General features: G+C 48.0%; 1 protein-coding gene across 2 annotated transcripts; it reads left to right on the top strand.

Moving 5' to 3' along the window:
* RAB6A (RAB6A, member RAS oncogene family) lies at positions 1-24583 on the top strand. 2 transcript variants are annotated; one of them, XM_073548561.1, is made up of 8 exons: positions 1-256; positions 10956-11014; positions 15612-15665; positions 16113-16218; positions 18251-18362; positions 18517-18610; positions 20450-20516; positions 23260-24583. In XM_073548561.1, the coding sequence occupies exons 1-8, from the start codon at positions 187-189 to the stop codon at positions 23322-23324; spliced, it is 627 nt and encodes a 208-aa protein (XP_073404662.1). In that variant the 5' UTR covers positions 1-186; the 3' UTR covers positions 23325-24583. The 2 variants fall into 2 exon arrangements, with proteins under 2 accessions (XP_073404662.1, XP_073404661.1); XM_073548560.1 differs by lacking the exon at positions 16113-16218 and adding an exon at positions 15920-16025 and having other exon boundaries at positions 3-256.

Consider the following 24583-nt stretch of genomic DNA (forward strand, 5'->3'; position numbering starts at 1 on the left):
ACAGGGCCTGGTAGTTGAGTCCCGTAGGGTTGGGCTGTGTGTGTTGTCTGTAAGGGCGGGGCTTCTGAATCAGGTGTGTGTGAGAGGTCACGGGAAGCGGCTCTTCTTTCGGCAGCGACGTCCGCGCTCCCCAGGCCGCCCCCTCCCCCGGCACCGCGCGCCCCGCTCCGGCCTCCGCCACCCACCATGTCCACGGGAGGAGACTTCGGGAACCCGCTGAGGAAATTCAAGCTGGTCTTCCTGGGAGAGCAGAGCGGTGAGTGCTGAGCTCCGGGGACCCCCCATACTCTGCTGTAGCCCCCACACCTGTGTGACCCGGAGACCACCCTCACATTCTGCTGCTGAGCCCCCAACATATCCTCTGTCACCCCAAACTACAAGTCAGACCCCTGGATCCTCCTGCAGGCGCCCCCCGATATTCCACTACTCCCCCCACGGGTCTCCTGTCACCCCCAAATCAATCCATTTCCCTCTGCTGATCCCCCCCCCGTCACCCGTATGGTTCCTCATTCTACCCTGCTGGCCTGCAGCGCCCCGATCTACCCCGCTGTCCTGGCCTGCGGCGCCCCGATCTACCCCACTGTCCTGGCCTGCGGCGCCCCGATCTACCCCGCTGTCCTGGCCTGCGGCGCCCCGATCTACCCCGCTGTCCTGGCCTGCGGCGCCCCGATCTACCCCGCTGTCCTGGCCTGCGGCGCCCCGATCTACCCCGCTGTCCTGGCCTGCGGCGCCCCGATCTACCCCGCTGTCCTGGCCTGCGGCGCCCCGATCTACCCCGCTGTCCTGGCCTGCGGCGCCCCGATCTACCCCGCTGTCCTGGCCTGCGGCGCCCCGATCTACCCCGCTGTCCTGGCCTGCGGCGCCCCGATCTACCCCGCTGTCCTGGCCTGCGGCTCCCCGATCTACCCCGCTGTCCTGGCCTGCGGCGCCCCGATCTACCCCGCTGTCCTGGCCTGCGGCGCCCCGATCTACCCCGCTGTCCTGGCCTGCGGCGCCCCGATCTACCCCGCTGTCCTGGCCTGCGGCGCCCCGATCTACCCCGCTGTCCTGGCCTGCGGCGCCCCGATCTACCCCGCTGTTCTGGCCTGCGGCGCCCCGATCTACCCCGCTGTTCTGGCCTGCGGCGCCCCGATCTACCCCGCTGTCCTGGCCTGCGGCGCCCCCTTCTACCCCGCTGTCCTGGCCTGCGGCGCCCCCTTCTACCCCGCTGTCCTGGCCTGCGGCGCCCCCTTCTACCCCGCTGTCCTGGCCTGCGGCGCCCCCTTCTACCCCGCTGTCCTGGCCTGCGGCGCCCCCTTCTACCCCGCTGTCCTGGCCTGCGGCGCCCCCTTCTACCCCGCTGTCCTGGCCTGCGGCGCCCCCTTCTACCCCGCTGTCCTGGCCTGCGGCGCCCCCTTCTACCCCGCTGTCCTGGCCTGCGGCGCCCCCTTCTACCCCGCTGTCCTGGCCTGCGGCGCCCCCTTCTACCCCGCTGTCCTGGCCTGCGGCGCCCCCTTCTACCCCGCTGTCTTGGCCTGCGGCGCCCCCTTCTACCCCGCTGTCTTGGCCTGCGGCGCCCCCTTCTACCCCGCTGTCTTGGCCTGCGGCGCCCCCTTCTACCCCGCTGTCTTGGCCTGCGGCGCCCCCTTCTACCCCGCTGTCTTGGCCTGCGGCGCCCCCTTCTACCCCGCTGTCTTGGCCTGCGGCGCCCCCTTCTACCCCGCTGTCTTGGCCTGCGGCGCCCCCTTCTACCCCGCTGTCTTGGCCTGCGGCGCCCCCTTCTACCCCGCTGTCTTGGCCTGCGGCGCCCCCTTCTACCCCGCTGTCTTGGCCTGCGGCGCCCCCTTCTACCCCGCTGTCTTGGCCTGCGGCGCCCCCTTCTACCCCGCTGTCTTGGCCTGCGGCGCCCCCTTCTACCCCGCTGTCTTGGCCTGCGGCGCCCCCTTCTACCCCGCTGTCTTGGCCTGCGGCGCCCCCTTCTACCCCGCTGTCTTGGCCTGCGGCGCCCCCTTCTACCCCGCTGTCTTGGCCTGCGGCGCCCCCTTCTACCCCGCTGTCTTGGCCTGCGGCGCCCCCTTCTACCCCGCTGTCTTGGCCTGCGGCGCCCCCTTCTACCCCGCTGTCTTGGCCTGCGGCGCCCCCTTCTACCCCGCTGTCTTGGCCTGCGGCGCCCCCTTCTACCCCGCTGTCTTGGCCTGCGGCGCCCCCTTCTAGCCCGCTGTCTTGGCCTGCGGCGCCCCCTTCTAGCCCGCTGTCCTCGCCTGCGGCGCCCCCTTCTACCCCGCTGTCCTGGTCTACACCCTCTCTTCCCTGCCACCCTCCCCTTTATGTGATGTATGTATTGTGGGCACTCATTGCTCTTGCCTATAGCACCCCCCCTGTCCCACAGCCCTCCCCTTTAATGCATGTATTGTGGGCACTCGTTGCTCCGGCCTGTGGTGCCCGCTCCTTTATGTGAAGATGTATGTGTCGCGGGCACTCATTGGAGGCAACTTTTGCCCGATGCTCTCTGCCATGTGCAGCAGCCTGTGCCGGTCCCATTCTCTTGTGATGTGGCGCATCCGATCCTGTTCTGTGATGCCATGCCCCTGTGTACGAGCTGCTGCAGTCACACACATGATGGGCGCATCGGTCACAGTGCGGGCAGCCGCCCCAGGTTTCATCATTTCTTCTGTCCGACTCTTTTCTCTGATCAATATCAGTTTACTGCAGCGATCGGCGGCGTGTAGACAGTGATCAGTCACTGCCCGCTGCCCATCACTTGCCATCGGGGGGCACTGGAGACTTCTAGGAGGAGGGTTGCTGTTATCGCAGGGGATTCATCTTGTGATCTACGGTGGATATTGATCTCTTCTGTGGTCGAGTGTCATTCCTGACTGATTCCGTGCTGCTGTGAGTGGTAGCTCTGAGCTCCCAGCCCTCTGCTGCTTCAGTCACTGGTCATGGGCATGCTGGGAATTGTAGTTTCACAGCTGTGTGAGAGCCCTTGTTTGGAAACTGATGGTCTATGAGCTTATGACAGCAGAATCCTGATTGCTGCTCTGAAGTATAAGACACTGTGTTACACCGATGAATCAGTTTGCATTGAGTGGCGACATCACTCGGGTGCCCGGGTCTGCCATACTGTCAGAAGTTTGGCACCTGCTCCGGGATCAGACCCTCTTGGAATTCCTTGCAGTCCCGGATGAGGTTTCTCCCTATGAGTTCAGCTGTTCTTTGGCAGAAATGTGATCAGCGGGGACCAGACGCCAAGCGGCTGCGGCAGCGCTGACCACCTCCGATATTGCCACGTACATAATGTGAGCGGGCAGAGCCCCAGGGTGGGCACAATCGTACCCACGGTACTGAAGTCGCCCCGGCCTGGGTGCAGAGCCCTGTTAGTCCTGGTGCAGAATGTGCCCGCCGCTTACCAGTATGGCCTCAGTCACACCGCGTCCCCCCTTTGCCGCTGCTCTTTTTTTTCTGTGAGTTCCATCTGGAGCTGTGATCACGTCATGGTTCCCAGTGCTGGTGACAGGACAGAAACAGGGAAGGACCGTCAGCCGCTTGGACTTCCTGGGACTTTGGCTTTTCAGGCCCTAAATCCAATTGTCGTCATTCCGTGCCATCAAGCAGAAAGGATCCACTATGCAGGACTAGAATTGTAGGGAGAAAGAGGAGGCAAACCTCGTCTCAAGGCCGATTCGTGCAAAAGTTTCAAGCCATGTGCACACGATGCATATTTCCTGCGGATCCGCAGCGGATTTTACCGCGCAGAAATGCTGCAGATCCGCAGTGTAGTTTACAGTAGCATATAAGTCAATGGAAAAGAAAACCGCTGTGCAGACGCTGCGTTTTTTTCCGCGCGGTTTTTGTGCAGTCCAAAAAAAAAGCAGCATGTTACTACTTTTGTGCGGTTTTCCACCTGCTCCATTCTCCAAATCCGCAGTGGAAAACTGCACAAAAACCGCAAGAAAACCAGGAAGAAATCTGCAGGAAAAATGCATGTCATTTGACCTGCGGATTTCTTAAAATCTGCGCGGAAAAATCCGCAGGACAAAAAAGTACGTGTGCACTCAGCCTTAAACTTTTTTTTTTTTTCTGGCGTGAACATTAACTCTTCGAAAAGTTTTAGTCAAAGTGGAAACTGGCTAAAGAAATCTCCTAAAGTCTGTTAGAAAGATTTCTGTATTGCTGAGATTTGTAGTTTTGGGACCGCAGGAATTGGTGTGGGGGGGGGGTAATGCCACATGAATGGGGGGCCGGCTGTGGAGGCTTCCACACCAGGGGAGGACACGTGGCCACCAGAGGTCTCTGACAGCTCCTACCGCCCTATACAGGTCCCATGCTCGCTCGCCTGGGCCCCTACGTACGTGCACATGGGGGTCTCGGGAGCAGTCGCAGAGGGTGTGGGCAGCCAGGGATCAGGATGGTGGAGGTCACTTGTGAGCGTCCCGACCTCCAAGACTTCCAGGAACCTTTAGAGGAAGAGGCGGCCTCCCCCCAGTGTGGCCCAGTATAACCATTACTGACTCCATGACTCACGGACGGACGAGACTCTCGGGGGGCAGGAAATTGAATTAGTTGGCAGGAGCTCGGGAGCCGATCGATCAGTCCTGTGTCCGGTGCTCAGCTCTTCTCTATAAATTACCCCCTAATGCGCTGCTCCAGCACTGGTGAGGCTTCGTTACAGTGTCCCAGCACTGCGGATCGTATTAAACATTCATACAAGCTCCCCGGGGGCTCTGGTGTGAAAGTCTGATTTATATATATATAATACAGCTTTGCTCACGCGGCAATCCTCTTACTAACCCGCCATAGTCCCATGTGACTGGCATTGAGTGGCATGCGTCCTGCGACCAAAAATCCATCTGGCGACAGCTGTTACACACGGACATTGCAATCTTTCTGACGCGCCATCAAAGTCTCTGCATAGCAAATGATTGCAAGTTCCAGTAGAAGATCAGCTCTGGAGCACAAACTGCTGCTCTGACAAGTGAAGTTCCGTGCAGACTTGAGAGAAGGTCGGCCTTCATTCTGTGCAGTGTCCGGTGGGTAGAAGTGGAAGATCTTGATCCTCAATAGCCAGGATTTACCACAGCGGTGAGTCCGCGCCTGCTCTGGAGCACAAACTGCAGCTCTGACAGGTGCCGTGCAGAATGAGACGACAAACTTGTGTCCGGTTTTGTCATTTTGGACCGATTCTCTGTGAGCCTGATGCATTTTGTCCTGCAGGATTTACGCTCCTCCGTGACTTCGCCCGCTCTGGAGCTCTTATAGACGGGTTGTACCGTGATTTCAGCTCTGGGCTGCCGGGTGTCTTCCTGCTGATGACACGGAGGAACGTATCAGGAATGAAGCGACTGCTGCGTAGCCTGAAGCCGTCTACCGTATTCCAGTCCCCAAGCCATGGCTGCTTCCTCACAGCTGAGACTTTGTTACAGTCGTATCTGGTCTACAAATAAGCTGTGCTGGAGGCTTGTTACAATGTATCAGTCTGGAGTCCAGGATGTGTGTCACAAGGATTGGATACAGTTGTAACAAACACTCATCTGTGACAAGATTAAAGCAGTTGGACAGACCGCCGCTGATTCTTTGCTGCGATTTTTCCAAAAAATGTAGTAAAATCTTTTTATTTTTTTTTTGCAAAATGCATCGTGTGAACACGGCCGATCGTGTAGCTCCAATGTCCAATAGGTGTTTGCCTTCCCGGCTCCTTAGTGTGGACTTGTGCTGCCGATCCCACAGCTGGTGACAGCTCCAACCAAGAAACCAGCGTTCTGCGTCTTTACCCCTCCATTGGTGTCTGCTGCTCCTCCTCGATGGCGGCTGTCGGGGTCACGCGGTTCATTGCCGGCATTGGGCCAAAGCACACGGGCTGCAACTATCAGCGGCCGACGGCATCATATATGGACCCCATAACTCGCACAGCGGCAGATTGGGGCAGGGTCTGTCCGTGGGGACACTCGTGTTCGTCCTAATTGCTTCCCGCGTACTCTGGGGGTCCGCCTTCTGTCGCAGTGATGGATGGGGTGTATGGAGCCGCGTTGCACGCTTTTCTCAGACCACGTGCACTGCCGCCCTCGGGTACAATGTACCACAGGCTTCAGACCAATTAATGCTGCAATCACCGCGCTGTTGACGTGTGCGGAGCTATGAGAACAGTGTATACGGCAGATTTGCTCATCAGGAGTCTGGAAAAGCTGAGTGACCACCGATAAAGGAGGCAATATTGATCGTTGCCCTTTTTCCTAGTGTAACGGGCGCTCCTTGCGACTTATCGCAGACAGGATAATGGCGGATGAATAATTCACAGCAGCAACATGATCCGGCCTGTGCTCTCCGCGGAGGGACCTCCTGCATTATATATGGGATCTGCCATGATTGAGGACTGTTATGGGGTCTCGCTCCTCCGCCCCTCGGGATATGTCAGCAGGGATCTGTAGGGGTGTATCTCCCCTGACTGGCCCGTCACACTGCTGCATTGGTCGGCCCCCTACAGCTCCTCCTTGCAGGAGTCCACCGGTGCCCCCATTTCTGGTCATCCGATCTGACAGTCATCGTCCATCCAGTGATTCCAGTTTAGGATGGAGTACCCCTTTATGTGTAGCCCACTGACGGCTAATGGTTGCCATTGGAGGGTAACGGACTGGCCCTGCAGGAGGCATGTGTTTTATTTGTCTTTTTTCTTGTTTTTTTTTGAGTTGTGATCCCTTTTAATATTCTCATTAATTCTGCCGCTCGGGAAGCGCATGAAGTCGTCCTCCGGTCCCCGGGTCTTTGCTCGTGGGGTCCTGACAGCTCATTAGCAGAACGCTCCTCTGTGAAGACTTAATTACTTCCCGATTATTCTTATTTTAGAAGCTTTGTTGCGATTTTATCATTTATATTAACTCTGGAGAGCGGAGAATCCGCGGACCTCCGGGGACGAGGAGGAGGTGACAGATAACAATGAGACCGCCTGGCGAAGACTGATACGAGAGCGCTCAGCACGGAGTGAAATCCAAAACTATGGGAACTATTAGCATGAAGAAACCAGGCCCCCCGCCGGAGAGCCGCTCCAATGTGCAGGTGACATGGTCTTCTCCCATGTGAGTGGCGGTAATATACCGTACCTGTCTGGGACTGCAGGTGTCACGCCGCCAAATTCACTCTAGTTTATTGCTATAATCTTGAAGCAGTTTTCTCTTAATAGGAGGTAGCAAACTGCACTATAGACAGTCCTGTGTATGGGGGATACTCGGTTTCGCCATCTTGCTTACTCTGGTGGTGACCCCATTTATGGGACATTTTGGCGATCTTTAGGATGAGCCTCAATCTGTCAGTTTTTGTAAGCCTAGATCCTGGCACTTCTACACCGATGGGATGTCTTCAGAGGACCCTCGCCCCATCGCCCGTCAGAGCACATGGTGGAGCTTCTTGTAAAACTTGGAGCCTGGGAAACAAGTTGAGGCGCAGCCTTCTAATTATCAGCAGGCGCACCCGTGTCCTCTGATGTGTCGGCTGCTGGATTTGTTTGGATGCTCGAACACACAGAAAATCTGTGCAGCTGTCCAGGAACTTTGCTGCAAGAGCCTCAGTGTTTACTGCAAATCCAGGAGGATTATCGGCCACTGATCATCGGCCTCATCCTGCATTGATCTCTGACTATATCATGTGCCCTTATCTCTCCCACATATCACTAAGATGTTCTCTAATGGCCTTTACCCCCCCAACACCCCCACACCACCCCCATGGCTGATTACAGTGAGGGAAAGTAATCTTATTAGGCTGATAACTGGGAAAATGGCTTACATAGGTCTCTGCCCTCTAATAAGGCGCCCCCCCTCTGAGAACTGCAGTAATGGTGCTGTCACACTTAGCGATGTACCAGTGATCCCGACCAGTGATATGACGCGGTCAGGATCGCTGGTACATCGCTAAGTGGTCGCTAGTGAGATGCTACACAGGCAGATCTCACCAGTGACATCGCTGAGGTCGGGGGTCGCTACTTACCTGTCACACGAGGCGATCCTGCGTCCTCCCGCCCGGCTCCACGCGTCGCTCGTCCTCACAGCAGGAAGCTGACGAGAAACAGTCCTGAACGTTCTCGCGCGATCAGCGATAACCAGCGGGGGAGCCGGTCGTAGGTAAGTATCAGACACAGAGATATCGCTAGAAATATCGCTATAACGTCACTAGTTATAGCGATATTGCTAGCGATATCTCTTAGTGTGACAGGCCCTTAAGGTACATGTGCAGATCTTACCTCACCACATCTGTCCTGTCCTGTACAAAGCGCTACATGAAGGGCGGTATTATAGTAGTTATATTCTTGTACATAGGAGCAGTATTATAGTAGTTATATTCTTGTACATAGGAGCAGTATTATAGTAGTTATATTCTTGTACATAGGGGCCGTATTATAGTAGTTATATTCTTGTATATAGGAGCAGTATTATAGTAGTTATATTCTTGTACATAGGGGCCGTATTATAGCAGTTATATTCTTGTACATAGGGGCCGTATTATAGCAGTTATATTCTTGTACATAGGGGCAGTATTATAGTACTTATATTCTTGTACATAGGAGCAGTATTATAGTAGTTATATTCTTGTACATAGGGGGCAGTATTATAGTAGTTATATTCTTGTACATAGGGGGCAGTATTATAGTAGTTATATTCTTGTACATAGGGGCCGTATTATAGTAGTTATATTCTTGTATATAGGAGCAGTATTATAGCAGTTATATTCTTGTACATAGGGGCCGTATTATAGTAGTTATATTCTTGTACATAGAAGCAGTATTATAGTAGTTATATTCTTGTACATAGAAGCAGTATTATAGTAGTTATATTCTTGTACATAGGGGCAGTATTATAGTAGTTATATTCTTGTACATAGGGGACAGTATTATAGTAGTTATATTCTTGTACATAGGGGCAGTATTATAGTAGTTATATTCTTGTACATAGGAGCAGTATTATAGTAGTTATATTTTTGTACATAGGGGGGCAGTATTATAGTAGTTATATTCTTGTACAGGGGGCAGTATTATAGTAGTTATATTCTTGTACATAGGGGCAGTATTATAGTAGTTATATTCTTGTACATAGGGCGGTATTATAGTAGTTATATTCTTGTACATAGGGCGGTATTATAGTAGTTATATTCTTGTACATAGGAGCAGTATTATAGTAGTTATATTCTTGTACATGGAGCGGTATTATAGTAGTTATATTCTTGTACATGGGGCGGTATTATAGTAGTTATATTGTACATGGGGCGGTATTATAGTAGTTATATTCTTGTACATAGGGGGCAGTATTATAGTAGTTATATTCTTGTACATAGGGGCAGTATTATAGTAGTTATATTCTTGTACATAGGGAGCAGTATTATAGTAGTTATATTCTTGTACATAGGGGGCAGTATTATAGTAGTTATATTCTTGTACATAGGGGGCAGTATTATAGTAGTTATATTCTATGGATCTGCTAGCTGCTGTTCAGCTTTATTACTGGAACCATAGATTTCATATAAAAGCTGACTTGACATTGAGAACATTATATAATTAATTTGGGAAGTCGCCGGGTGGATTGCTGATGCAGCTTGGTATCCATTAGCTACGTTTATTGGTTCTTGGGGGAATAGAAGTTTTCTTCATATGCATTCCCTCACAAATGAGCTGCTGGATCTACATACACCGGATGTCTATGATAATACTGATAATCATTTCTGTAGTTTACCCTATGTAAATGAGTTTATACTGCTCCTATATACAAGAATTTAACTACTATAATACTGCTCCTATATACAAAAATATAACTACTATAATACTGCTCCTATGTACAAGAATTTAACTACTATAATATTGCCCCTATGTACAAGAATATAACTACTATAATACTGCCCCTATATACAAGAATATAACTACTATAATACTGCCCCCATGTACAAGAATATAACTACTATAATACTGCTCCTCTGTACAAGAATATAACTACTATAATACTGCCCCCATGTACAAGAGTATAACTACTATAATACTGCTCCTATGTACAAGAATATAAATACTATAATACTGCCCCCTATGTACAAGAAAATAACTACTATAATACTGCCCCCTATGTACAAGAATATAACTACTATAATACTGCCCCCTATGTACAAGAATATAACTACTATAATACTTCCCCCTATGTACAAGAATATAACTAGTATAATACTGCCCCCTATGTACAAGAATATAACTACTATAATACTGCTCCTATGTACTAGAATATAACTACTATAATACTGCTCCTATGTACAAGAATATCACTACTATAATACTGCTCCTATGTACAAGAATATAACTACTATAATACTGCCCCTATGTACAAGAATATAACTACTATAATACTGCCCCTATGTACAAGAATATAACTACTATAATACTGCCCCCTATGTACAAGAATATAACTACTATAATACTGCCCCCTATGTACAAGAATCTAACTACTATAATACTGCTCCTATGTACAAGGATATATCTAGTATAATCCTGCCCCCAAGAATATTTTATTGATGCTTCTTGTCAGTTTTAGTGACAGTTTAGCAGTTTAGTTTCTTGTCCTTGAGTCACTTTGTGCTGCTGTGATGCATTTGTCAGTATTGCGGTTTCTTTTATGTGCCCAGTTATGGTTGTGTATTGTATCTGGCAGCCTCCTGGCTCTTTTACACACATGGCAGAGTAAATGTTTGCTTTGAGTTCTGTGGTTGCAGTCTCTCTGTTCTGGTGGAGAGCTAGGCGCCTTCTTGCTGACTGTTTGCACATCGATCTCCATTACTTGTACAGACATCCTACAATGTGAATCAGCTCCTCGATGTCCTCTGATAATGATTATCAACTCTCCATTCCCAATGATATGGTGCCCTCAGTCCTGTATACTCTTCTGTATGCACTGTATGGCGGTGGTATACACCATAGTGGTTGCCTGTGTATAATGTTTCCCTTTTCTTTTTTATTTCAGTTGGGAAAACCTCCCTAATCACACGATTCATGTACGACAGCTTTGACAACACGTACCAGGTAAGATGGCAGAAAACGCCCCTGCCCCTCATCGCTGGCCTCGTGGCTGCATCCGCTGCCACCGAACCGTCCGGTGTGCTGCCAGTGTGCAGCAATAGCTCCCCAGCAAGCAAAGGTCGCGTGATATACGTTTTGCTGATGACGGGGTTGGTCCTCGCTCCTCAGGACCCCGATCAACCTCTCCATGTCGCCCATGTTTTGATGTGACAACATATATGATGTATGGGTAGTGCGAAATTCCTGGGGTGGCAAACTGGGCAGATGTCTTGGCCTCCCGTCTTATAGGGGCTCACAGTGGATAGGGAATTGGGGGACACTAATTTGAGCTTCTTATTTAGTAACTTCTGATGGCGTAATTTTGCTACTATATGGCCGTGTTACATGAGTACTAAGTTACAGTATTATGTGGGTACTGTATGGCAGTATTATGTGGGTACTGTATGGCAGTATTATGTGGGTACTGTATGGCAGTATTATGTGGGTACTGTATGGCAGTATTATGTGGGTACTGTATGGCAGTATTATGTGGGTACTGTATGGCAGTATTATGTGGGTACTGTATGGCAGTATTATGTGGGTACTGTATGGCAGTATTATGTGGGTACTGTATGGCAGTATTATGTGGGTACTGTATTGACAGTACTAAAGGGGATTCTACATAGCAGTAGTTATGAGTGAAGGTTCTCTGATAACACCCGCAGGTGCTCGATAAGATGTTATCAGAGTATCTGGGTGTGATCGTATATTATGTTCGAGTCCCTGCGGCTGCACGATTGGGGGCTGTTAGACAGCCTGAACGTGTGAGGATTCTCTAACAAACAGGCCATCCCTGCATGTGTCCAGGCTGTCTAACAGCCACAAATCAAGCAGCCACAGGGACTCAAAAATAATATACGAGCTCGCCCCCAGATGCTCGAATAAAGGTGCTGTCACAGTTAGCGATGCACCAGCGATCCCGACCAGCGATATGACGCGGTCAGGATCGCTGGTGCATCGCTAAGTGGTCGCTAGTGAGCTGCCACACAGGCAGATCTCACCAGCGACATCGCTGGGGACGGGGGTCTCTACTTACCTGTCACACCAGGCGATCCTGCGTCCTCCCGCCCGGCTCCACACTTCGCTCGTCGGCACAGCAGGAAGCGCCGCAGGAAGCTGACGACGAGAAACAGTCCAGGACGTTGTCGTGTGATTGATAACCAGCGGGGGAGCGGTCGGAGGTAAGTATCAGACATAGCGATATCGTTAGCAATATCGCATAGTGTGACAGGCCCTTGATGTTCGGCTAAGACGTTATCAGAGCACGTTTAAGAAAAAGAGGGTGCTCAACTAATTGTGGACCATAATTTAAACAATTTGTCCCTAATTAGTTGAGCACCCTCTTTTTCTTAATCATTTTTTACACCTTGTTCTGCATTTTTTTTGCACTTTTACTGGTTGTACATGTAGTGTGGTATATTGCATTTTTGCACTTTATGGCCATATATTTAATAATGAGCCACCAGGTCACATAGTGATTGTATGGTCACATATACAATCGTCACCAGGCCATAGAGCCATTGCACTTTATTATTGTGAAGTATATTCACATAGTAAAAAAAAAAAAAAAATTTTAGCTCACGCATTTATATTACACCTTTCTATTTGTGAGGCATACTGGGAATTGTTTTTACCTGGTTTTATTAAATCAGCCTTCATTATAATTTTTTTGGGTCACTTCATTTATTAATATTGAATAATATATATATTTATGTCCCATTTACTTAGTAATTTGTTTTTGTTGCGGTTTTTCTTGTCATTATAATAATAAATTTTATTTCTATAGCGCCGACATATTCCGCAGCACTTTACATTTCAGAGGGATTTGTACAGACAATAGACATTACAGCATAACAATAATCACATAGATCATAACAGATACCAAGAGGAATGAGGACCCTGCTCGCAAGCTTACAGTCTATGAGGAAAGAGGGAGACACGAAAGGTGGGTGGTAACAGTTGCCCTGATTGTATGGACCAGCCATAATGTTAAGTGTGTAACAGTACAGACACAGAGGGCTAATGGAGGCATAAAGCATGTGGGAACATGATGCTGGGAACCTGGTTATGGTAAAACTTTTGACTGTGACACACAGGGATAGATTAGGTTAATGTGTTGAGGCGATAGGCCAGTCTGAATAAATGCATTTTCAGGGCACGCTTAAAATTGTGGGGATTAGGGACTAATTGTATTGACCTGGGAAGTGCATTCCAAAGAATTGGCGCAGCATGTGTAAAGTCTTGGAGACGGGAGTGGGAGGTTCTGATTATTGAGGATGCTAACCTCAGGTCATCAGCAGAACGGAGGGCGCGGGTAGGGTGGTATACTGAAACAAGGGAGGAGATGTAGGGTGGTGCTGAGCCATGGAGGGCTTTGTGAGTGAGGGTAATAAGTTTATACTGGATTCTGGAGTGGATGGGTAGCCAGTGTAATGACTGGCACAAGGTAGAGGCATCGGTGTAACGATTGGTGAGGAATATGATCCTGGCTGCAGCATTCAAGACAGATTGGAGGGGGGAAAGTTTGGTAAGAGGGAGACCGATTAGAAGAGAGTTACAATAGTCGAGACGAGAATGAATAAGAGAAACAGAGTTTTTGTAGAGTGAAAAGTAAGAAAAGGTCGAATTCTAGAAATGTTTTTGAGGTGCAGATGACAAGAGCGAGCCAGTGATCGAATGTGGGGGGCAAAGGAAAGCTCGGAATCAAGTATGACCCCAAGACAGCGGGCCTGTTGCTGGGGAGTAATAGTGGAACCACACACAGAAATGGCAATGTCGGGTATAGGTACATTAGTAGAGGGAGGAAACACCAGGATTTCAGTCTATGACAGGTTCAGTTTCAGATATAGTGAGGACATGATATTAGACACAGCGTTTAGACAATTGCCGGTGTTTTCTAGAAAGGCTGGCGTGATGTCAGGAGAAGAAGCGTATAATTGGGTGTCATCAGCATAGAGATGGTACTGGAAACCAAATCTACTGATTGTTTGACCAATGGGGCAGTGTACAAGGAGAAGGAGGTGGCCTAGAACCGATCCTTGAGGAACCCCAACAGTAAAGCCCCCGTTACACACTGCGATATCGCTAGCAATATCGCTGTAAAGTCACCGATTTTGTGACGTTGCAGAGATATTGCTAGCGATATCGCTGTGTCTGATACTTACCTCCAACCGGCTCCCCCGCTGGTTATCGCTGATCGCGCGAGAACAGGCTGGACCATTCCTCGTCGGTCACTTCCTGCGGCGCTTCCTGCTGTGACGACGAGCGATGCGTGGAGCCGGTCGGGAGAACCCAGGATCGCCGCGTCTGACAGGTAAGTAGCGATCCCCGTCCCCTGCGATGTCGCTGGTGAGATCTGCCTGTGTGGCAGCTCACTAGCGACCACCTAGCGATTCACCAGCGATCCTGACCGCGTCATATCGCCGGTCGGGATCGCTGGTGCATCGCTAGGTGTAACGGTACCCTAAGGGGAAGGTGAGAGGAGGAGGAACAGGCAAAAGATACAGTAAAGGAGCGGTCGGAGAGATAGGAGGAGAACCAGGAGAGCGGTGTCCTTGAGGCCAATGGAACGGAGCATAGTGAGGAGGATGCACATGTAGAATTATTTTATGTGTTATGTTCTAATAAAATATATATTTTTTTTAACTTGGATTTTATCTAGTAGTATTTTTTACTCAACCCTGCCGGGCTTGTAATCCCCTGCAAATCCAGTGGTTCTCTTTTCAATATGTGAGTATGTATGTCAGTTTTATGCGGGCGTTTCATGGCAGTATCATCGAGTTACTAGAGTTGTTGCAAACCAATACAATTATCGACAACTTTAGTAGGTACTAACTTTGAGTACTGTATGAGTGCTCTTTGGCGGTATTGTGTATGGGTGCTCCGTGGCAGTTTTGTTTGTTGGCACTCCGTATCGGTATTGTGTGTGTAAGGCCGCTCCATGGTGCTTTTTGTATGTGTGTGGGGGCACCATGATGGTGTTGTGGTATTGTGTGTGTGTGTGTGTGTGGTCGCTCCATGGTGGCATTGTATGTGGGCACTCCGTGGCCGCATTGTGTATGTTCTCCGTGGTGGTGTTATGCATGTTCTACTTGGCGGCATTGTGTATGGGCGCTCTGTTGCGGTGGGTGTGGTTGCTCCATGGCGGCATTGTATGTGGGCACTCTGTGGCGGCATTGTGTATGTGCTCCGTGGTGGTATTATGTATGTTCTACTTGGCGGCATTGTGTGTGGGTGCTCTGTTGCGGTGTGTGTGGTCGCTCCATGGCGGCATTGTATGTGGGCACTCTGTGGCCGCATTGTGTATGTTCTCCGTGGTGGTATTATGTATGTTCTACTTGGCGGTATTGTGTGTGGGTGCTCTGTTGCAGTGCTATGATGATTTTCTAAGAACTATTACTTGGATACGTGATGTCATATACTGGGCATTATGTGGACCGTATGTGGCAGTATTATCTTGCCACTTCTTTGCTTGTTCCCCATTTTAATCCTCTTTTTTTTTTTTTCTTTTTTTTTTTTTTCCCTCCCTGTCCTAACCCCCCTGTGTTTTACATCCTCACAGGCAACAATTGGTATCGACTTCTTATCAAAGACCATGTACCTGGAGGACCGAACAGTAAGTATCTATTCACCTTGTCAGTACTGTCCACCACATGATGGCGGTGATCTAAGGTGAGTGGCGGCATCCAGGCTGTACATGGAAGCGATGACGTCAGAGCTCACCCGTTCTACGGTACTACTCGCGGTGTGACGCTTCGGCACCTGCGGGTATAGCTGCTTCTAGTGGTGGAGCTGGGGTATAGCGGGTGTAGCTGCGATTGTCGCCCCTGTTGTCTCCGTCAGCCCGTTTGATTGTCTTCCTTCCCGCAGATCAGATTGCAGCTCTGGGATACGGCGGGACAGGAACGATTCCGCAGCCTGATCCCCAGTTACATCCGCGACTCCGCAGCCGCCGTAGTAGTTTACGATATCACAAGTAGGTACCCCGGCTGGCGGCCTTCTGACGTGTGTTTGTTTTTTCTCTCCCCGTCTCGGCGCCCCCTCCACCCCGCACACTTGTTAGGTCCGGCTGCAGCTCTGGGACACAGCAGGGCAGGAGCGCTTCAGGAGCTTGATCCCTAGCTACATCCGAGACTCCACTGTGGCTGTTGTTGTTTATGATATCACAAGTGAGTGTGGACGAGAACGTCTTCGCCTTCCTATAATGTCGTCTGGTGGCCGTCGCTGCCGTGCAGATCTGTCTATAACGGACTATCGCCCCTCCCCCCTGACTCAATTCTGCTGACCAGGACCCCCAAAGATTAACTTACATGGTCGCTACTGGTGGAAAGCTCATTTGCATATTTTTCCCATGCACCACCTGCATCTCCATAATAAAATTTGGTACCTTCCAATAACATCAACCGATGTGGGGGAAGAATACCCCCGTCCTGCTGAGTCTGGTAACACCAGTAGGGGTCCTAGAAGTGTCCGATTAGATGGCATTGTCTCGCCCAGGATGTTCCAGGCCCATGTATTAATATATGTCCCTTAGATCTGGTTATAAGACCCCCATTACCTTTTGGAGGGGGGTACTTTGTGACCTCCCCCACTAGGACATGCCATGCCGCATGCCTGTTTTTGTAAAGAGTCCGGAGGGTGGAGCCTATATCTCCTGCTTCACCGATTGAGCACTATACTGGATACAATAGCGCCCCCTTGGTTCTCGGATACAGATACTCTAATATAAAGTCAGCCTTCCCCAGTAAGACTCTCCCTGAAAGGGGCAGTGGTGGTACAGGTTACATCTAGTACTTGGCTTCTACTAGTCTCCATGGTCCGTTATAAACAGAGGGCGCCGTGCGGTGCGTGCATGTCGTGTGCTTGCTTTCTGTGCCGCGTCGTGTCTTGTGCTTGTGTCTTGCACGTTTCACTCTTGTGCATGTTCTTCTCACGGTCCTTTATTGTGCCATCATCGATGTGTCCACATGTCGTCCCGTTTTTCTTATCTCGCTGGCGACACAAAATATCGTCCTGGTCACTAGAGGACAGGATTCCTTATCTTTGGTAGAAGGTGCCATCGATCTATAGTACAGACTGTAAGATATAGAGGGGCACTAACCCCAAAGATGACAAGATGCAATTGCTAATCAGGGATACTGAGAACACACAGTGAGGTCGCAGGACAGGGAGGATGCGCGCAGTGAGGTCGCAGGACAGGGAGGATGCGCGCAGTGAGGTCACGGGACAGGGACGATGCGCGCAGTGAGGTCACGGGACAGGGAGGATGGGCGCAGTGAGGTCACGGGACAGGGAGGATGGGCGCAGTGAGGTCACGGGACAGGGAGGATGGGCGCAGTGAGGTCACGGGACAGGGACGATGGGCGCAGTGAGGTCACGGGACAGGGACGATGGGCGCAGTGAGGTCACGGGACAGGGACGATGGGCGCAGTGAGGTCACGGGACAGGGACGATGGGCGCAGTGAGGTCACGGGACAGGGACGATGGGCGCAGTGAGGTCACGGGACAGGGACGATGGGCGCAGTGAGGTCACGGGACAGGGACGATGGGCGCAGTGAGGTCACGGGACAGGGACGATGGGCGCAGTGAGGTCACGGGACAGGGACGATGTTCATAACTAGATTTGAGTGAATTTTTCAAAATTTGACTCTGATTACAATCATCGGCGAATATTGTTTTAGCATTATTCACCGAACACAGCCAAACGTCAGTGGCAGTAGAAATTACTGAATATGTTCAGAACCGATCATCAAATTTAAATTCGGCATGAATAGGGTACCAATATGGAAAATTCGGATTCGGCGACCGAATCTGAACATATTTGCTCAACTCCGTCCGTAACTATCACTAGCTGCACCTTATGTTTGCATGGTGATGGTCCCCATCAGTTGTGGGGCCCCTTACAGTTGTCGGATGCGCTGGCTACTACAGCCGTGGCCCTTGCATCATTTCAGCTGGGCTGTTAGGGATGTACTGATGACACTTCTACATAATGTGCAGCTGAATCATGAGTGCAGCTCTGAGGTATAAGATGGGATGTAGCGGATCTGATTTCTTGCATTTTTGGGGTTCCTCCTTCACTACTTGATACCAGAGCTCTTGTCGGCAATTCCTTGGTGCATCCAACCTTCCCAGTGTCCCACCACCACGACCGTTTCCCGACTTTTGTGCCTTAATCTGTAACCTGCTGTCTCCCGTCAGATGTGAACTCATTCCAACAAACGACAAAATGGATCGATGACGTCAGGACGGAGCGAGGCAGTGACGTGATCATCATGCTAGTGGGGAATAAAACCGACCTCGCTGACAAAAGGTAAAACGTCAGCCACGATTGCAGCGGCCGTGCAGCTCTCATGTTGTCTACGAGATTCTGTGATGTCATCGGCCAATAATAATTCAGCTTCTGCTGGGATCTCTGGCAGCAGGCAGTCTCTGGTAATCCTCTATGTCTTGTGGTTACTCTGCAGGCAAGTGTCCATCGAGGAAGGAGAGAGGAAAGCCAAGGAGCTGAATGTAATGTTTATCGAGACCAGCGCAAAAGCCGGATATAACGTAAAACAGGTGAGGAGCCGCCATAAGATAGTAGGACCACGCCCACGGCGACCTCCGATGATGGGCGGATTATATGTGCAGAAAAGAGGGGGACTGAATATGGAGACACGGGGGGGGGGGGGCGCCCCTGTTCTCTAGCCAAAACCGCATGACCCGGAGATTGACCCGTTGAACACCCGCTCTCCCCTTAACGTGGGCATAACGCTACTCAGACAACATAGGATGAGGGTCAAACAGTGTGGCAATGCTTTATTGAACCACACAACAGACAGATAACACATAGAACAGTCCCAGCACAGTATCCAAGATGGTGCACATTAGAGTCTCGCCTTTCCGCTGACCCGCCGTGATAATTGCAGCTGTGATTTCAGATCTTCCAGGGTCTCCACTCCGCTTGTGGCATGCACACAGAGAGGAGGTAACGACAAGTGTAGGAACATGACAGTCCATACAAGGGCAGTAAATCCGAGGATCACAACCTGGCTTCATCTTCCAGGGTCCGCTACCTCATCTGTGGTACGCACACAGAGAGGAGGTAGCAACAAGTGTAGGAAGATGACAGTACGTGGAGTTCATACAAGGTATAAGACCAGTTGATCAAAGGATCACAACCTGGTTTCTCCAAATGTATCCATGGTTCAGCGATGGTCAATGGAGCACATCTGTATTCTTCCAACTGGGGCCGAAAACCCCTAGGTTATTTCCTGTAGAATGATAGATCCGTGTCCCTTGTGATGGAGCCATGATGTAAAATGTCTGCTGTCCTGTCTCTGGTCCTTTTGGATCTTTCGATGTCTTGGCAGAATCTCTGGCTGTCTCTCCCTCTCAGTCTCTTTATACAGAGGCATGTAACCTATTTTAGCCTTAACAAGTGTCCCTCATTCAGTATTTACATAAAATGGGAGGAATGGTGATGAGATCAAGTATTATTACTTGCTTATTTAATCTGTTTGCATAGTTTTTTCCCTCTGTGCTTTGGAAGTCAACAAGCTGACTCCATAACACAATGCATAATTAGCATATCAGCAGACATCACTAGAGATCAAGGATAAGCGCACAATACAAGTCAATATTCCAGGCTTACACACATAAAAGTCTGTTTTCTTGACCAACCAGAAATCAACACTTAAATTTGAAAACATACAGATAACATTCTGTTATTCAGTGTCTGGTTAATTAAGATACAATGCTGTGTCTCTACACTGAACTCCTAGCTTAATCCCATCAAAGTGATGACATCCGATCCATCAGTCAAAGGCCAAAGCAGTCAAGAGTAGAGTTGAGCGACTTTGGTCGGATCGGGTTTCATGAAACAAAATTTGTTTCAGATGAAACTGGTCCGACTAGGGCAAAAATAGTCGGAGTTTCGTCCGAAACCCGACCCCAATGCAAGTCAATGGGGAATAAAAGTCGGCATTGAGCGGATGACATTCATCCACTCAATGCCGACTTTTAATCCCCATTGACTTGCATTGTGGTCGGGTTTCGGACGAAACTCCGACTATTTTTGCCCTAGTCGAACCAGTTTCATCTGAAACAAATTTTGTTTCATGAAACCCGATCCGACCAAAGTCGCTCAACTCTAGTCAAGAGGACGGATGGGTGGGAAGTCATCGATTCCACTCCCAACAGAGACAACAGGAGGTTTTGATGAACTTCTCATTAATTAGGGGCTATTGCTGCAATTTTCTTTTCTTTTTTTCTTTAACACTAAATGTCTGAATCCTACCCGACCAGCTGCACAAACCATTCACATAGGTGAACGCAGCTTATGTTACCGGTTCATTTACTTCTCCATATAAAACCATTTCTTTAATTCTCGCTTCTGAATGTTCCTGTGTCTTTCAGCTCTTCAGACGTGTTGCAGCCGCTCTACCTGGTATGGAAAGCTCACAGGACAAGAGTAAAGAAGACAGTATCTTTTTACCCAAAGATATAACTACTATAATACTGCCCCTATGTACGAGAATATAACTACTATAATACTGCCCCTATGTACAAGAATATAACTACTATAATACTGTCCCCTATGTACAAGAATATAACTACTATAATACTGCCCCATATGTACAAGAATATAACTACTATAATACTGCTCCTATGTACAAGAATATAACTACTATAATACTGTCCCCTATGTACAAGAATATAACTACTATAATACTGTCCCCTATGTACAAGAATATAACTACTATAATACTGCTCCTATGTACAAGAATATAACTACTATAATACTGCCCCCTATGTACAAGACTATACTATAATACTGCTCCTATGTACAAGAATATAACTACTATAATACTGTCCCCTATGTACAAGAATATAACTACTATAATACTGCTCCTATGTACAAGAATATAACTACTATAATACTGCCCCCTATGTACAAGAATATAACTACTATAATACTGCCCCTATGTATAAGAATATAACTACTATAATACTGCCCCCTATGTACAAGAATATAACTACTATAATACTGCCCCCTATGTACAAGAATATAACTACTATAATACTGCCCCTATGTATAAGAATATAACTACTATAATACTGTCCCCTATGTACAAGAATATAACTACTATAATACTGCTCCTATGTACAAGAATATAACTACTATAATACTGCCCCCTATGTACAAGAATATAACTACTATAATACTGCCCCTATGTATAAGAATATAACTACTATAATACTGCCCCCTATGTACAAGACTATACTATAATACTGCCCCTATGTACAAGAATATAACTACTATAATACTGTCCCCTATGTACAAGAATATAACTACTATAATACTGCCCCCTATGTACAAGAATATAACTACTATAATACTGCCCCTATGTACAAGAATATAACTACTATAATACTGCCCCCTTTGTACAAGAATATAACTACTATAATACTGCTCATATGTACAAGAATACAACTACTATAATACTGCTCCTATGTACAAGAATATAGCTACTATAATACTGCCCCCTATGTACAAGAATATAACTACTATAATACTGCCCCCTATGTACAAGAATATAACTACTATAATACTGCCCCCTTTGTACAAGAATATAACTACTATAATACTGCTCCTCTGTACAAGAATATAACTACTATAATACTGCTCCTATGTACAAGACTATACTATAATACTGCTCCTATGTACAAGAATATAACTACTATAATACTGCCCCAAGTACAAGAATATAGCTACTATAATACTGCCCCCTATGTACAAGACTATACTATAATACTGCTCCTATATACAAGAATATAACTACAATAATACTGCCCCTATGTACAAGAATATAACTACAATAATACTGCCCCTATGTACAAGAATATAACTACTATAATACTGCCCCTATGTACAAGAATATAACTACTATAATACTGCCCCTATGTACAAGAATATAACTACTATAATACTGCCCCTATGTACAAGAATATAACTACTATAATACTGCTCCTATGTACAAGAATATAACTACTATAATACTGCCCCAAGTACAAGAATATAACTACTATAATACTGCCCCACGTACAAGAATATACTATAATACTGCCCCTATGTACAAGACTATACTATAATACTGCCCCTATGTACAAGACTATACTATAATACTGCTCCTATATACAAGAATATAACTACTATAATACTGCCCCAAGTACAAGAATATAACTACTATAATACTGCCCCAAGTACAAGAATATACTATAATACTGCTCCTATATACAAGAATATAACTACTATAATACTGCTCCCTATGTACAAGAATATAACTACTATAATACTGCCCCCTATGTACAAGAATATACTATAATACTGACCCTATATACAAGAATATAACTACTATAATACTGCCCCCTATGTACAAGAATATAACTACTATAATACTGACCCTATATACAAGAATATAACTACTATAATACTGCCCCTATGTACAAGAATATAACTACTATAATACTGCCCCTATGTACAAGAATATAACTACTATAATACTGCCCCTATGTACAAGAATATAACTACTATAATACTGCCCCCTATGTACAAGAATATAACTACTATAATACTGCCCCCTATGTACAAGAATATAACTACTATAATACTGACCCTATATACAAGAATATAACTACTATAATACTGCCCCCTACGTACAAGAATATAACTACATTGTGGTCGTATGATGGTCGTGCTGGAGTTACAGATTCCGGTTGAGCTGATGTTTCCTCTTGGATGATGAAGCTCTTGTACTTGTGAGGAGCTCGTTATATGGCAGTAATTGGGGTGAGCTCTGGGTTGCGATTTGAAGCCTTTATGTCTGAAGCTCACTGATTGACCTGTCCTGGATTATTTTCCCTTTGCTGTTTTTGTGATTTTATTCTCTCTCATGTAGTGGCATAAATCATGTATAGGAAGGAGCCGAGAGTGATGGGGCTTATGCCGGACAGGAGTGTGGCAGCATTAATAGCCCACTGGTTACACATTGGTCTCAGTGTAATGCCGCATTTCGCTTCCTCACCATTAGGTGGTGCTGTTACAAAACTCTTATGCAGTTGTGTGCGCTGATCGAGCGATCATCCTTGATCTAGTTGGGCGTTTTTTGTTTTAGTTTCGATTTTTACCCTTTCATTGCGTTTTCTTTAACCCTTTCCTCCCCCAGTGATTGACGTCAGACTGGATAAGCCTCAGGAAGCTCCTGTCAGCGAAGGCGGCTGCTCCTGTTAATCTCACGGTTCCTCCGCGTCCCGTCTCCTCCATCGTCAGAACCGTCACTACTTCTCCTGCTCCTCCCAAGACCCCTTCTCCCCTATTAACTCTTCATTTACCGCAGTGTGAATACGGGCTCACCCTTCTCACCTGTCCATCTCTGGTTCCGCGAGGATCATTAATAATATATATATATAAATCTATACAGTGTCTTCATTTATGTAAATGAAACTAATGGCATCGAGGAAACAATCTGCCTGTTCTTGTTCACATCGTCCCTTGGTGAGTGGCGGTATTACAGGACGCCCGTACATATGTACTACCTGGCGCACGCGCCGGACGTGGCCACGAAGACTCGCATCGATGGGATACAGCGTGCGCACGCCGCGGACACTTCCCTTTTATGGGCTGATCAGTAACCTCACCGCCGTGCCGCCCCGTAAGGCATCTTCACACTAATAGCATAGATGGGCCCCCCCCCCACTTAAAATAATGGTCCATCCCAGAAAATGGCATCTTCCACCATGCGCTGGGTTTGGAGGGGTGGTCATACTCGCCATTGTCTTATATCGCAGCATGTCCCTGCTTCCGAGGTGTGAATTGCTGCTTTTCAATAGTTTTTGTTTTTATTAACATTTTTTTTTGTTTTTTTTTTTAATTAAAATAAAGTATAAATAATGCACTTTGTAATGTGGCCAAGCAGATTCATGTCGGGCGGCGGAGGAGCATGTGGAACGCATGAACTGCCGCGTCCTGCACGGGACGTCCAGCTGCCCTCTAACCAGGAGGAGGAGGCTGCCGCCATCTTGAATCCTTGGGGGGGGGGGGAGGGGATATTCTCATATCCCGCTTTGCAGGGGTCTTAAACTTTCTATACCTAAAGCTACTTTAGAGACATCCTGCAGTGTAAAGTATGGAGGATTTATTTCTAGTTACAGATCTACGCTTCATACTACATGAGTGACGAGTTGCGAACGTGCGGAGCTCTTTAAAGAAACTTGCAATAGAGATTTGTGGGCGCAGGCAATGGCAAAACCTCTATTCTTTACACTGCAGGCTACGTCCAGTGTAAAGACTGCGTTTTCGTTATGTATAGTTAATTCAGCTTTATTTACAGTAAAGTTTGCACCCCTTTTATTATCGCAGCGGTGAGGTCGGCAGTTTACAGCCGGCACGGGATTGGTGCAGTACAATGTCTTCTGTCTGTTCGTGGGCACCACTTTACTATGTTATTTCTCTTGGTATTAATAAAAGTCCATTTTTTTCCATGTGTATAA

This window comes from Dendrobates tinctorius, unplaced genomic scaffold (assembly GCF_039654945.1).
Source record: "Dendrobates tinctorius isolate UK_male_01 unplaced genomic scaffold, ASM3965494v1 ptg000157l, whole genome shotgun sequence".
Classification (NCBI taxonomy): Eukaryota; Metazoa; Chordata; class Amphibia; order Anura; family Dendrobatidae; genus Dendrobates; species Dendrobates tinctorius.

What these genes read in the sequence shown, in the direction of transcription:
- RAB6A (XM_073548561.1), top strand. Translation starts at nt 187, where the DNA reads ATGTCCACGGGAGGAGACTTCGGGAACCCGCTGAGGAAATTCAAGCTG. An exon ending in CTTCCTGGGAGAGCAGAGCG is followed by an intron (nt 257 to 10,955) that starts GTGAGTGCTGAG and finishes TTTTTATTTCAG; the next exon opens with TTGGGAAAACCTCCCTAATC. An exon ending in TGTACCTGGAGGACCGAACA is followed by an intron (nt 15,666 to 16,112) that starts GTAAGTATCTAT and finishes CACACTTGTTAG; the next exon opens with GTCCGGCTGCAGCTCTGGGA.